The sequence below is a fragment of the Myxocyprinus asiaticus genome, chromosome 32, assembly GCF_019703515.2.
Source record: "Myxocyprinus asiaticus isolate MX2 ecotype Aquarium Trade chromosome 32, UBuf_Myxa_2, whole genome shotgun sequence".
NCBI lineage: Eukaryota > Metazoa > Chordata > Actinopteri > Cypriniformes > Catostomidae > Myxocyprinus > Myxocyprinus asiaticus.
The window spans coordinates 4813135-4828412 of record NC_059375.1 but is presented as its reverse complement, the minus strand read 5'-3'; the positions used below and the strand labels follow the sequence as shown (position 1 = coordinate 4828412).

The 15278-nt window shown below is 39.0% G+C and overlaps 1 protein-coding gene across 1 annotated transcript in view; it reads left to right on the top strand.

Moving 5' to 3' along the window:
- drosha (drosha ribonuclease III) overlaps nt 1-15050 on the top strand; it is a 63780-nt gene extending 48730 nt beyond the window's left edge. The window contains exons 26-31 of the mRNA XM_051666948.1: nt 5619-5760; nt 7679-7761; nt 8274-8377; nt 9473-9565; nt 13956-14002; nt 14733-15050. Coding sequence (XP_051522908.1) covers nt 5619-5760; nt 7679-7761; nt 8274-8377; nt 9473-9565; nt 13956-14002; nt 14733-14860 — 597 coding nt within the window. The 3' untranslated portion in view covers nt 14861-15050. The remainder of the gene's footprint in view (nt 1-5618; nt 5761-7678; nt 7762-8273; nt 8378-9472; nt 9566-13955; nt 14003-14732) is intronic.
- The last annotated feature ends 228 nt before the right edge of the window (nt 15051-15278 follow it).

The following is a 15278-nucleotide window of genomic DNA, read 5'->3' as shown; positions in this document are numbered from 1 at the left end:
ATTATATAATTATATAAGACTCTTGAGATCGACCATATTTTTACACAGTTTTAGGTAAAAGCCGGCTTACAGCTGAATAGTAAACCCTTACCAAAATAATAACATTACATATCAAGTTAGCCGAGCACTACCGTGGATTGCAGACGTAAAATTACCGTTTGTAAAAATAAATCCATCTCCACACTTGATCACTATTCATGATAGTAAGAATGACAAACAATCTGTATAATTCTACACAATTGTAGGTAAAAGTGGGCCTGCAGCTGATTAGCAAAACTATTTCAACACAATAACATTAGCTAGCAGGTTAGCAGAGGCCTACAGCCGTGCACTGCGTGTACACCGTAGCTACAACACAAAACTCTGCATTTTAATTCTCAGTAGCAGATAAATCCACAAATAATCAAGCCTACTTACAGGTTGTGATCCTGAAGTCCTCTCGATATGGCGACAACACTAACCCAACTCATCCTGGCCTCTGCTATAACTGTTTGTTTGAGGGTGGGCCAAAGTAGCCCTTAGGCGGGTATTATGCAAGTGTGTTACATAGTGACGTAGATACTTTATGGAAGAAATGGCTGGACTACAAACCAGTTGTCTTGAGCAGTGTTGTCTGTGGGAGAGAATAACTCCCTTTTGCATGGACTTTGTGCTTTGTAAATTTGCAGACCTTTTATATGCACAAAGAGCTATGTTACACACTAAAGGAAAGGTAAAATCCCAAAAAGCATAATAGGGCCTCTTTAAGTTTATTGATCTGTTGCCACAAGTGCGCAATCAATCGCTATTTTTTGGAATTTCGAGTTTCTTGTTTTCTTTGAGTGCAACAAGTGCCCCAAAGGAGTTTTTTTGTTATATTCCTTTGTATGTTGAAAACGAACTGAATTATAATCCTTATTTTTGGTATATCTTGGAGTATGAATTAAATTGTTTATATGCTTAGCAGTGTTGTACTTTCTGATTTTATTTGGCAGTTTATTTCAACTGCCTACCCGAATTGAACTTAAATTATTGGGTAGACCACCGTTTCAGTATGTATGTGTGTCTGTGAATGAGAGAGGGAGGGTGTTTTCCACAGATATTACAATTTATTTTGGATAGTATAGAAACTGTTGTATTGATCAGAAACAGGGGTCCATTGACTGTTTTTTTTTTTTTCTCGACGTGTGTGCGTTTGTATGTATGTCAGTGTGAGGGGGAGTGTGAGGGTGCTTTTCACAGAATTTGAAATTGAGAATATTATAGGAATTGTCATTCTTATCTGATTTCCTTAGCCAATGTCTTTGTTTAATTTTGTTATTTTGACGTGGTATCATGTACAACTGAAGGTATAACTGAAATAATTTGGTGAAGTGATATGGAACCATTTTGTTGTCAAGATCTGGAATTACTTCATAGCTGTGTGCTTCCTGAAAAATAATTGCACACCTTAGAACTGTAAGGGGCCACCCACTGGCTCAAGGACGGCATCCAATGGCATAGCTGAAGGTCTCCTGCGCATTCTGTCTTATCGTGCGCATTCAGTTTAAGTTATTTTGTTCCAATTAAATAACTATATTATTTGTTTTATGATCCCTGTTTATTTTATCTGACTCCAATTATAAAAGTTTCCAAGGATATATTAATGTTCCAATCTTAATTATTATTATTAAATTTGGTTTAACATTTGATCATCATATTTAACTCTATTTTATATTGTACTCATTCATTCGGATTCCTGTCACTTAGAGAGTCTCGCGCCGGCCGTGTACGCGGATCTCGCGGTCACAAATACACCAGTATTGGTCATTAAAACAGTAATTGACTAAATACTAATTAGATGACTGCTCATGCTTGCCTTTTATCTAAAAGTATTTTGTTTAGTCCCCTTAGATAGTAAACACTTAATTAGAGTAACATTATCTCTACCAGAGGTCATGACCACTAAATTTGCAAAGGTGGACCAACAAAATACCTAAGTTTATATGATCATGCCATAGTTTCCTATGTACACTTAGCTAGAAAATATTACAATAACCAGAGGTTTAGACTTTACCCTATTTAGGCTTGGCCAACAACTTCATGTTGTCCTAAACGGTAATGCCAATTTGTTAGTCGGAGCTCTAAAGTCTCAGTTGGTGTGCCCCATGCTGAACTCAGAACTGAGTTTTAGTCCGCTACTAACCTGGTCGTGGATTTGCGGAAACATAGACTTAACATAATCTACTAAAGATAGTAGTTTCAGAGTAAATCAGAATAAACTCAAATATAACAATTTATTTACCAGGTAAAATAATACATTCATCAATTCCAATTAGACAATAATAAGTCAAATTTTGACATTTTATCAAAACATATAAGAAATTAAAATTGCAATTCCCTGGTAACTACACACAATGTTTTCTGTGTGGGTCATCTGGCTACAATGGTTTTCAATTTAGGGAGTTGTGAGTAGACCTTGATTGAGTAGGTAGTTTGTTGTTTACAAAGAATGCACCTAATCTGCATACAGCATCTGGTCTCTGTGAGAGATCTGGGAGGGGTCATGCCCCTGATAGAATACAGTATTTTACTAAGTTCTTAAATCTTGCTTGTGATTTGACTTGCTGAAAGGGAATGAGACCATTTTACCAGTTGCACTGAGACCTCTTGAATGATACCAAACATGTATGATCAGAAAACCTTTTACATTACAGAACAGGATAAGTCATAACTTAGTTTTTTGGTGTCCTTAAAGTGACCTGAGGTGAGAGAGAGAGAACAGATGTGAGTGTGATTTGCGTTTTATGGTCACTAATCAGTGGGGTGTTTTGTCTCAGGTGGAGATGTCTTCTGTGTGAGAGTTTTATGACGTTGGTTCTCGCAGAGTTCTTTGAATTTTACCGGAAGTGATGCAGACAATTTTGTGCCAGTCTTACAGAACGTCGGTCAACCAATCAGAATCAAGCATTCAACAGCCTGTGGTATGAATGCTATTGTCCACTTCTTGATGAGCAATCATTAAAAGTCTCAATATCATCTACAGTCTTCTGTTTTTAATGGCAAACTTGAGCAAAGTTGGTGCTGATTTTCACTGATCTTTCCCCTGCCTGCTTCTGTGAAATGTAGGGTCTCTGTAATGCAGCAACAACCGATTTAAGGGCTCTCCTACAACTCAAGCGAAAGTTGTCCGTTTCAGGTCCATTGCTCTCGATTTGTTGTCAATTCTAATCTGTAATTATTATTAACACTTATGTTAACATATTCACATAAGTGCCACCCTTCTGTTCATGAGCGCAGCTCGAGTGCTTCTCAGAGTTACAAGAAAACAGTTCGAAGGATTTTTGTCTTATACAGTATGTGAGCACTGCAGACTTTCTCAGGAGTTTAATTCACTTTAAATCCAGCGGTTAACATTTCAGTGTATATACAAATATATATTCCAGAGTGAGGAAAAAGGCTGGAAAAATCACTCTGGACCCCACTCACCCTGCCCACTACCTTTTTGAACTGTTGCCTTATGGCCGACGCTTCAGAGCTCTGAGCACCAGAACCGTCAGGCACAGGAACAGTTTTTTCCCTCAGGCTATCAATCTCATGAACAGTTAAATTGCCCCATTGAGCAATAATTATGTGCAATACACAGTTTAGTCTTTTTTTATATTTATCCAACACATCCAACCTCTTCTGCCATTTCATTCCTCTGAGAGAAAAAAAAAACAAACATTTGCACTGTACATAACAGATTTGTATTTGCACTGTACATAACAGATTGTATGAGATTTGCACTACCCATGTGTGTGTGTGTGTGTATGTATGTACTGTATGTGTGTCTGTACGTATGTGTATAATTAGTTTTATTTTTTGTTATCTATGTCTTGCTGCTGTTTTTGTATTGTTGTACACTGGACGCTCCTGTCACCAAGACAAATTCCTTGTATGTGTAAGCATACTTGGCAATAAAGCTGATTCTGAGATATATATACACACATACACACACACACACACACACACACACACACACACACATACACACACACACACACACACAGATTAGCCAAAACATTATGGCCACTCACAGGTGAAGTGAATAATGTTGAGCATCTCCTAACAAGGCCACATGTCAAGGTCTGGTTAGATTAGATGGTAAGCAAATAATCAGTTCTCGTAGTCGACGTGTTGATTGCAGGAGGAATGGGTAAAGTAAAGACCTGAGCGACTTTAACAAGGACCAAATTGTTATGGCCAGATGACTGGGTCAGAGAATCTCTGAAACGGCAAGGCTTGTGGGGTGCTCCCAGTCAGCAGTGGTGAAGACCTAATGACTGTGGTCCGAGGAGGGACAAACCAAAACTGGCGACAGGGTGTTGGGAACCCAAGGCTCATCGATGTGCGAGGGTAATGAAGGCTATCCCATTTGGTCCGAACTGACAGAAGGTCTACTTTGCCACAAGCCACAGAAAATTTTAATGATAGTTACGGGAGGAATGTCACACCCACAGAGTCCATCACACCCTGCTGTGTAAGTGGCTGCTTAGCCGCAGACAGGTCAGAGTTCCTGTGATTACCCCTGTCCACCGTCAAAAGCACCTACAATGGGCCGAGAGCATTGGAACTGGACCTTGGAGCAGTGGAAGAAGGTCACCTGGTCCGATGAATCCCGTTTTTACATCGCATGGAGAGCCAGTGGAGGTAGTGTGATGCTCTGGGCAATGTTCTGCAGGGAATCCCTGGGTCTGGCCATTCATGTGGACATCAGTTTAACATGTGCCACCTACCTTAACATCGTTGCAGACCAGGTACACCCCTTCATGGCAATGGTATTCCCTGATGGCAGTGGCCTCTTTCAGCAGTATAATGCGCACTGCCACACTGCACACATTGTTCAGGAATGGTTTGAGGAACTTGATGAAGAGTTCAAGGTGTAGCTCTGGCCTCCAAATTCCCTAGATCTCATTCCGATTGAGCATCTGTGGGATGTGCTGGGCCAAGTCTGATCCACAGCTGCTCCACCTTGCAACTTACAGGACTTGAAGGATCTGCTGCTAATGTCTTGGTGCCAGATACCACAGGACACCTTCAGGGTTCTTGTAGAGTCCATGCATCGGCGGGTCGGCTCTGTTTTGGTGGCACGCGGAGGACCAACAGCATATAAGGCAGGTGGTCATAATGTTTGGCTCATCAGTGTATATAATTCTTTTCACTTTATTTGAATGGGAAAAAAAGCTGCTATTGGTCAAAAAAGTTTAGTACCTTGCTGAACATATATGTAAATTTTATTAATTAAAATTATCTGCTTTAAAGCATGAGGGGCATTAAAAAGGTTGTTATAAATCGTGAGCACAAAATAGAGGGCTACCACAGTTTTAATTCTTTGTTGAATCTCTCTGGTGGAATAAATAAAAAAGCTTGTCAAATGTCAAATGGGATATTTTCAACCTAAATGTTCAACTTCCTTTAAAATGTAATTAAGTGGCAAAAACTTTGTTGCAGCATGGTTCCACAGGATCATTTTTATAACCATTAAGGACCATTAATGTCATATTCTCATTACTATTATGCGTCAGGATGTATTAGTTTGTAATTCTCATTATTCTCAGTGATGATTCTCATAACATTAATTCAGTCATGAAAATTGGTTTGTGTGTGTGTGTGTGTAGCTCCTGCGCAGCTCTTTGGTAAATAACCGGACACAGGCGAAGGTTGCAGAAGAATTGGGCATGCAGGAACATGCCATAACCAATGACAAGACCAAACGACCAGTCGCCCTGCGGACCAAGACTCTGGCTGATCTGCTGGAGTGTAAGTTTGCATGTTTGTGTGTGGGCAAGCTACATTGTTGAGCTGAAATGTAAAAGATTCACCTGAGAAAAGTGGCTTTCGTGGTAATTCAGTCATAAAAATCATCCTGTCTATACGCAAAAAATTCACCATAAATTTGCCATATATAAAGGGAGTACAAACAATACTACCATAATGTATTAATACAGTTTAAATAATATATCATTTCTTTTTGCGGTAATGAAAATGAGACTTTTTCTCATTACATCAAACAAAACAATTACAAACCACAGAACTTGTACATAAAAAGGTTTTATTTATTGCATAAATAATTTTATGAAGCAGTTTATTAAACTGCATTCCCAATTATTAGACAAGTAATTATTTTGATCTTATCATTATTTACATGCACATTTTCCAACTCCAAACCATATAAACTTGAATTCTTATTGGATTAAATCATTTTCAGGTGGTATGTATTTGCGTAATGAGGGAGGGTGTGGCGAAAGTGACTAACACCTTATATCAATGTGTGCATAATTATTAGGCAGCTTCATTACCTCAGGTAAATCTCCAAAAAAGAGATTTAACTGACACTGAAAAGTCAAATATTGTAAAATGCCTTTCAGATGGATGCAACACTCTTGAAATAGCTAAACTATTGAGGCGTGACCAATGGACAATCAAACGTTTTGTTGCGAATAGTCAACTGGGGGGCAAAAAACGCATGGAGAAGGTGCAAATTCAAAAGACTTGAGAAGAATTAAACGTAAAGCTACCAGGAACACATTATCCTCCAATGCTACTATATTCCAGAACTGCAACCTACCTGGAGTGTCCAGAAGTACAAGGTGTCAAGTGCTCAGGTGTCAAGAAGGCTGAAACACAACCACCACTGAATATATTCACAAGTTGAAGCGTCAAGATTGGGCAAAGAAATACATTAATACAGATTTTTCAAAGGTTTTATGGACGGATGAAATGAGAGTGACTCTTGATGGACCAGATGGATGGGTCCATGGCTGGATCACTCTAATGGACACAGGGCACCACTTCAAGTCAGGTGCCAGCAAGGTGGAGGAGGGGTACTGGTATGGGCTCATTAAGGATGAGGTAGTTGGACCTTTTCGAGTTGAAGATGGACTGAAACTCAACTCTCAAACCTACTGCCAGTTTCTGGAAAGTACTTTCTTCAAGCAGTGGTACAGGAAGAAGCTCTCAGCATTCAAGAAGACCATGATCTTTATGCAGGACAGTGCTCCATCACATGCATCCAAGTTACTCCACTGCTTGGCTAGCCAGCAAGGGCCTCAAAGATGCCCAAATAATGACATGGCCCCCTTCCTCACCAGACTTAAATCCTACTGAGAACTTATGGGCCCTTCTCAAACATGAGATTTACAGTGAGGGAAGACAATACACCTCTTTGAACAGCATTTGGGAGGCTGTGGTTGCTGCTTCAGCGAAAGTTGATTGTGAACACATCAAGAAACTGACAGACTCCATGGATTGAGGCTCATGGTAGATATTGAAAAGAAGTGTTGCTATATTGGTCACAGAATATTTTTGAAAGGCCAACATTTTTATTTAATTGTCATTTTGTGTTATTTGTTGCACCTACTCTAAAAATTGAGAATAAACAATTGAGTTGGGAGAAATTCTTTTTGTAATTTAGTTGCCTAATAATTGTGCACACTTATATATTCCCCTGAGAAAGACAAAACTCACTTTTCTTTGTTAAACATTCAGATTTTGAGCTTCAATAACATTTTGGATTGACTGAGAGCATTGTGTTTGTTCAACAATAAAATTAATCCTGAGGAATACAATTTGCCTAATAATTGGGCACACAGTGTATTTCTTCACCAGTCATTTTTTATCTTCATTCTTGTTGTCTTTACTGTACCCTTCTCAATGCTTTTCTCATTTTTTCCAACAGCATTCATTGCAGCTCTTTACATAGATAAAGACCTGGAGTTTGTGCACACTTTTATGAACGTCTGCTTCTTCCCGCGACTCAAGGTATGGCCAACCTCAGCAGAATTAGGCAGCGCATCACAGAACATTCCAGTGACAGGATAATGCCAAAAGCAATGCATACAGTGATCCATTAAATGCATCTCTCTTTTTTATTATTATTTATTTATTTATTTTTATCCCCCCTTCTCCCAATTTGGAATGCCCAATTCCCACTATTTAGTATGTCCTCGTGGTGGCGCAGTTACTCACCTCAATATGGGTGGCGGAGGACAAGTCTCAGTTGCCTCCGCTTCTGAAACAGTCAATTCGCGCATCTTATCATGTGGCTCGCTGTGCATGACACAGTGGAGAGCCGTCACAGCATGCGGAGGCTCATGCTACCCTCCGCGATCCACGCACAACTTACCATGCGCCCCATTGAGAGCGAGAACCCCTAATCGCGACCACGAGGAGGTTACCCCATGTGACTCTACCCTCCCTAGCAACCGGGCCAATTTGGTTGCTTAGGAGACCTGTATTGAATGTATCTCTGATCCATTGAATTATTGTTTCAGGAGTTTATTTTGAACCAAGACTGGAATGATCCTAAATCGCAGCTGCAGCAGTGCTGTCTGACCTTGAGAACAGAGGGGAAAGAGCCAGACATTCCACTGTACAAGTAAGAGCTGCTCATCTCCATGAACATCATTTATTGCTTCAAATTGCTTCCCTGTTCTCTTTCCTTCTCCTCCCAAACAGTATTTGGATACTTAATCCACACCTTCATATTTCTGAATGTCATTGCATTAGAAAACAAAATATAATTTATTTTAAAAGAAAACATTTTGCAACCAAACGGCGCAACTTCCTTTTCTACACCCGCCATGTTGGGTTTTTCAGTTTCTCCCATTCGTTTTAATACAAGTGGTCCATCTTGGGCTAAACAGTCTCTGATGTAGCTCAAAGCACAGAGAATCATTTACTTTTACTATTGTTTTCTTTATAACCTACACATCTAACTTTTTTCTGTAATTGTAGCTTATGTTCAATGCTGTAACATTGGGGATGTTCCAAAGCTTAGTGAGCTGCCTCGCTGTCTCCTGCCTACATAGGCAGCTGTCTTCTGTGGCAGCATTCTAACTGAAAAGGAACTTCATATGAGAGTGATTTGGAACATAGGTAGCAACTCCACGTGTCATTCAAATAGCACTCCTCACATGCAGCGCATGGGAGACTCGACTCGCTACTGATTTCGATACAGGTGATGCAAGAGGAACAACGCAATTCTCATAGCACACACACATTTTGGGTTAAATAGTCATTTCAGTATTGAATGGATAATAAGATTATTTATAATCAAACATTTTCTCGCTTCGTCCCCCATCTTGAATTTATATTTCCACCAAGCTCATCACGGTGCATTCTGGGATCGCCTACCTGGGAAAGGGTACATACGATGAATTTGGCCAAAACAATATATCTTAAGAGGCAGCATAATTAAGATACCTACCTTTTGGAACAGCCTTCACGACGGGAGCGTGCCTATGATGTCTTAAAGTGCTTCCTCCGGAGGCAGCTCACTAGGTTTTGGAACAGACACTTATGTGCCAATCCTGTCCTGTACTGTTTTTCTTAGTTACTTGCCTCTATTAGAGTTCTTTAACGATCTATTCAAATTTGCAAAGTGCCCATAGATCCCTTTATTCTTCCAGAGAAATGGACTGTTTGCTCCATCCCCTCATCAAACTCTAATGTTCCTCGTCTTGCATTACAGAACACTTCAGACAGTCGGGCCATCTCATGCCAGGACCTACACAGTGGCGGTGTATTTTAAAGGTGAACGCATTGGCTGTGGAAAAGGACCAAGGTACTAATACGCCCAGATATTTAACATCCATTTTCTACATCCCTGCATATCCTCTTTTACAGATTTCTTGCTGTGTCCAGAACCTCTGCCGAGGTGATAAAAATGTGAAATATTACAAAAATCTAGGTTAAAACACAAGTTGGTAGAAATGTAAACTTTGTGGCCATGTAGGTTTCACAAAAAAAAATAAAAAATAATAATGTGTGTGTGTGTATGTGTGTGTGTGTATATATATATATATATATATATATATATATATATATATATATATATATATATATATATATATATATATATATAGCATTTTCTACATACACTGATCAGCCACAACATTAAAACTACTGACAGGTGAAGTGAATAACATTTATTATCTCATTACAATGGCACCTGTCAAGGGGTGGGATATATTAGGCAGCAAGTGAACAGTCAGTTCTTGAATTTCGTGTGTTGGAAGCAGGAAAAATGGGAAAGTGTAAGGATCTGAGCAACTTTGACAAGGGCCAAATTGTGATGGCTAGACGACTGGGTCAGTGTATCTCCAAAACGACAGGTCTTATGGGGTGTTTCCGATATGCAGTGGTTAGTACCTACCAAAAGTGGTCCAAGGAAGGACAACCGTTGAACCGGCAACAATGATGCGCGTGGGGTGCGAAGGCTAGCCCGTCTGGTCCGATCCCACAGAAGAGCTACTGTAGCACAAATTGCTGAAAAACTTTATGTTGGCCATGATAGAAAGGTGTCAGAACACAGTGCAGGGCTGCGTAGCCGCAGACCGGTCAGATTGCCCATGTTGACCCCTGTCCACCGCCAAAAGCGCCTGCAATGGGCACGTGAGCGTCAGAAGTGGACCATGGAGCAATGGAAGAAGGTGGCCTGGTCTGATGAATCACGTTTTCTTTTAGATCATGTGGACATCCGGGTGCTTCATTTACTTAAGGAAGAGATGGCAGCAGGATGCACCATGGGAAGAAGGCAGGCCGGTGGAGGCAGTGTGATGCTCTGGGTAATGTTCTGCTGGGAAACCTTGGGTCCTGGCATTCATGTGGATGTTACTTTGACACGTACCACCTACCTAAAAATTGTTGCAGACCACATACATGGCAACGCTATTCCCTGATGGCAGTGGCCTCTTTCAGCAGGTTAATGCACCCTGCCACACTGCAAAAATTGTTCAGGAATGGTTTGAGGAACATGACATACATTTAAACTTAGTTTTTCACAATTCCTGACATTTAATCATAGAAAACATTCCCTGTCTTAGGTCAGTTAGGATCGCTACTTTATTTTAAGAATGTGAAATGTCAGAATAATAGAAGAGAGAGTGATTTATTTCAGCTTTTATTTCTTTCATCACATTCCCAGTGGGTTAGAAGTTTACATACACCTTTGTTAGTATTTGGTAGCATTGCCTTTAAATTGTTTAACTTGTGTCAAATGTTGTGGGTAGCCTTCCACAAGCTTCTCACAATAAGTTGCTGGAATTTTGGCCAATTCCTCCAGACAGAACTTGTGTAATTGAGTCAAGTTTGCTAGCACATGCTTTTTCAGTTCTGTCCACAAATTTTGTATCGTATTGAGGTCAGGGCTTTGTGATGGGCACTCCAATACCTTGAATTTGTTGTCCTTAAGGCATTTTCCCACAACTTTGGAGGTATGCTTGGGGTCATTGCCCATTTGGAAGACCCATTTGCGACAAGCTTTAGAAATGTTGCTTCAATATATCCACATAATTTCCTTCCTCATGATCCCATCTATTTTATGAAGTGCACCAGTCCTTCCTGCAGCAAATCACCCCCACAACATGATGCTGCCACCCCCATGCTTCATGGTTGGGATGGTGTTCTTCGACTTGCAAGCCTCACCCTTTTTCCTCCAAACGTAACAATGGTCATTATGGCCAAAAAGTAGCATTTTTGTTTCATCAGACCAGAGGACATTTCTCCAAAAAGTAAGATCTTTGTCCCCATGTGCACTTGCAAACTGTAGTCTGGCTTTTTTATGGCAGTTTTGGAGCATTGGCTTCTTCCTTGCTTAGCAACCTTTCAGGTTATGTCGATATAGGACTCGTTTTACTGTGGATATAGATACTTGTCTACCTGTTTCCTTCAGCATCTTCACAATGTCCTTTGCTGTTGTTCTGGGATTGATTTAAACTCTTCGCACCAAACTACGTTCATCTCTAGGAGACAGAATGCGTCTCCTTCCTGAGCGGTATGATGGCTGTGTGGTCCCATTGTGTTTATACTTGCGTATTATTGTTTGTACAGATGAACGTGGTACCTTCAGGCATTTGGAAATTGCTCCCAAGGATGAGCCAGACTTGTCCTAAACAACTTTAAAAAACTATAGTTTACTAATATGAAATCTGTGGTTGTTAAAAAATGAGGTTTAATAACTTCAACCTAAGTGTATGTAAATTCTGACTTCAACTGTATATATAACCAAGTAAAAGGTATTTAAAAAAAAAATTGCTTTTTTCTTGCACCTTGAATACATGTGTGTACATAATCATTAATTTCAAAAAAGTTTTCAAATATATTTTTCAAGTTATAATTTTATTTTAAGTTTTTTACAAATATCATACATTTTTGATTTAAGAATGTCAAGAAGTTTTCTTGGGTTTCTGCACCAAATGACCTAAATAAAATGTGCCTTTTCATAAAGATTTCTAAATATTTATATTTAATGAAATTATAAAATAATATATTTTTAAAACTTCACACACATTCTTGGGGGTATAAAGGTCCCCCAACCCCCCCACCACCACCACCACACACACATAACAAAATGGCTACATGCTGGTTGCACCACATGACTTTGATCCTGTGGACAAAAGTTTTTCAAATATTAGTCATAATTTAAAACAAAAATGTTCACTGCATATTTTTAAAAGACAAATAATAAAACTCTTTACTTCACTACTCATGCCAAGAAGTATTTTTTCAGGAATTTCATTTTTAATGAGACATTGATGTTTTTTACAGTCTCTGGCTCTGGACAGTTACACAACATGACATCTTTTTACTTTAAGCCCCAGAAAAAAACATATCAAAATTACTTAGAACTCAGTAATTGAAAATATGCTTATCGTAGTAAGGGTGTATTCTCTAAGTAATTGATTTTGGGCCCCAAAAATAAAGATAAAGCAATATCACACAAGCAAGAGTGCTATATGTCTATCTTTTAGCATGGCTGTGATTCGACTGTAGGTACAGTGCCGCAGGTAATCACAGCCGTGTTTATAGATGGAAAATACAGCATGATTGCGAGTGTGTTATTTCTTTTAACAAACAAGTAAATAACTAATTAGGGAAAAATGAAGGACTCTCCCCAAAAAAACCCTCTTGTCTGTGGAACTATTTATTATGCCATGGATTCAGGATTTGCAGTTGCTAGTTCGATAGATGTGCCCAGGTGTCCGTTTTTAATTTGAAAACCACACTTTAGAACTTATAACAACTGCTTGGGCTGTTTCTAACAAGTTATTGGTGAAACAAGGATGTGTGTGCGTGTGTGAGAGAGAGAGAGAGAGAGAGAGAGACTGAGTGTGTGATAGTGTCTGCTGCAGTGATGAACAGTAATGCTACAGCTGTTCATTTAACTCTACTGCTTTGTTGAGTGTGGTATAAATCCACTCCGAGCGATCGTGGAGTGATGTTGCCATGTGCTATCGGAATTATCCTATGATTATTTCACTCACATTCAAGTGTTTTGGTGTCTGAGAGAAAACATGGAGGACGCCAGTTTCATTTTTGTATATTTCTTGGGGAACTCCGCTCATGTTCTGAAACTTCGGTATCAGGTAGGCACCCTGAGCGTGTTTGATTACTCCGTATGTCGTGACTCTCAGCTGTGATTGGCAGTAATGCTGAATCTGTTAGTTTAACTCTATTTCTCAGCTATAGTGTAGTAGTAAGCCAAGCGATCATGGGGTGAGAGATAATTCTGGATGACTTCAATGAAACTCGCGCACTTACTGAAAACACTGTCAACGTCAGCTCAACTTGGTCTTGTGTCAACAATACTTTTATTACGGAATTTACGTACAGGTCAGGGGGCGTGTTTAATTGTAAATTTTTTTAAAGCGTTTTTTTATATAATTAATCCCACTAAATTAACACGTAAATTGGACAGCCCTATAAATATTTGAAATTCAATACAAAACATTATATATTAATGAAAATAAATTTACAGTACACCTTTTCTTTGAAGACATTTAATCCTAAACGGGTCATTTTGACACCCTTTATATTCACGTTAACTTTTTGGGTCCTGCATTCTAGGTTTAATCCAGCAAATTTTCTTCTTCCTCACCTGCTTTTTGTAGAATGATAAATATGTGTTTTTTTAAGTTGCTGAACATGTATATTTTTCCTTTTTTTCCAAACAGTATTCAGCAAGCTGAGATGGGTGCAGCCATGGATGCTCTGGAGAAATGTAAGTGACTTTGAGGAAACGTTTTTAACATTATTTAAGCCTCTTATAGTTGTAATTCTCTGTAAGGAATAATCAGTAAATGTAATAAGTTATTAATCACTCCTGCAAGAGAAGCAGGGTAAAAAATGATCAAATGCATTGATGATGTTTGTGTGGCTGTATACGTTAGCATACAAAGCCAAGGACATGCAATGAGATGGTCATGTGAAGTACCATAATTATTCATTGCAGCCTCAGAGATGATAGGTGTTTTTCCACTGCAGGAACATTTCATAGTTCCTGGAACCATTTCAGGTTCATGTTAGGGTGCTATGAATAGGCCCTATTCATTTCCATTATGCCTAACTGTAACCCAGATTTTTGCTGCTTATTTTATTTTTATTTATTTTTTTCTTAAAACAATGGACAATTGTATTTGAATTTTTGTGGTAATCATTATACCACAAATGCTGTCGATTTGAGTTTAACTTGTATTGAACCCGGAATATTCCTTTAACGATAATTAGACTTGTCTGGGTCTTGAACAACTCATACTTGTTCAACTGACTCAAAACACAAAAGACACTCATTACTCGCCACCTACTGCTGTAATTGTGTAATTTACAGAAATGGTCACTGAACGAATGCATGCTGTGTTAAACAGGTCTCAGATTCTTCACTTTTAACTGCTCTGTAGAAAGCAGAAATCCCTTTTGACGTGTCTTGAAAGTCTGTCTTTCGCCTTCTGCAGATAACTTTCCACAGATGGCTCATCAGAAACGCTTCATTGAGAGAAAGTACCGGCAAGAACTGAAGGAGATGAGGAGAGAGAGAGAGAGGCAGGAGAGAGAAAGTGATGGAGATGTGAAGAGACAGTGATCAAGGCTAGAACAGAATCTCACAGGAAGTCAATAACACAACAGCAGGTTCATGAAAGGAATTGGACTAGATATTATTGCTTGTTCTTTTTATGTGTGTTTGTGTTAAACTTATCCATATGGTTGCTTTTCTTTATGTAAATAAAATTGAGACTGCTTTTAAAAAGATCAAAAGTAGGTCATCTTGCTTACACATCACATCACAAATACACATCACATGGCATTTGTAAAAAAAAAAAAAAAGAAAAAAAAAAAAGGATTGTTTCCTGAAACCTACTACTATTATTGCTAGACATTAACTATCGCTTTGATAAAACATGAATCAAAAGGGAAATTCAGCTGTGCTACAATTCCTCTCTTTTGGTTGCGACAGCATAATTTGTTCCCAAAAATCTTTTGCGGATTTAAAAGTCAATATG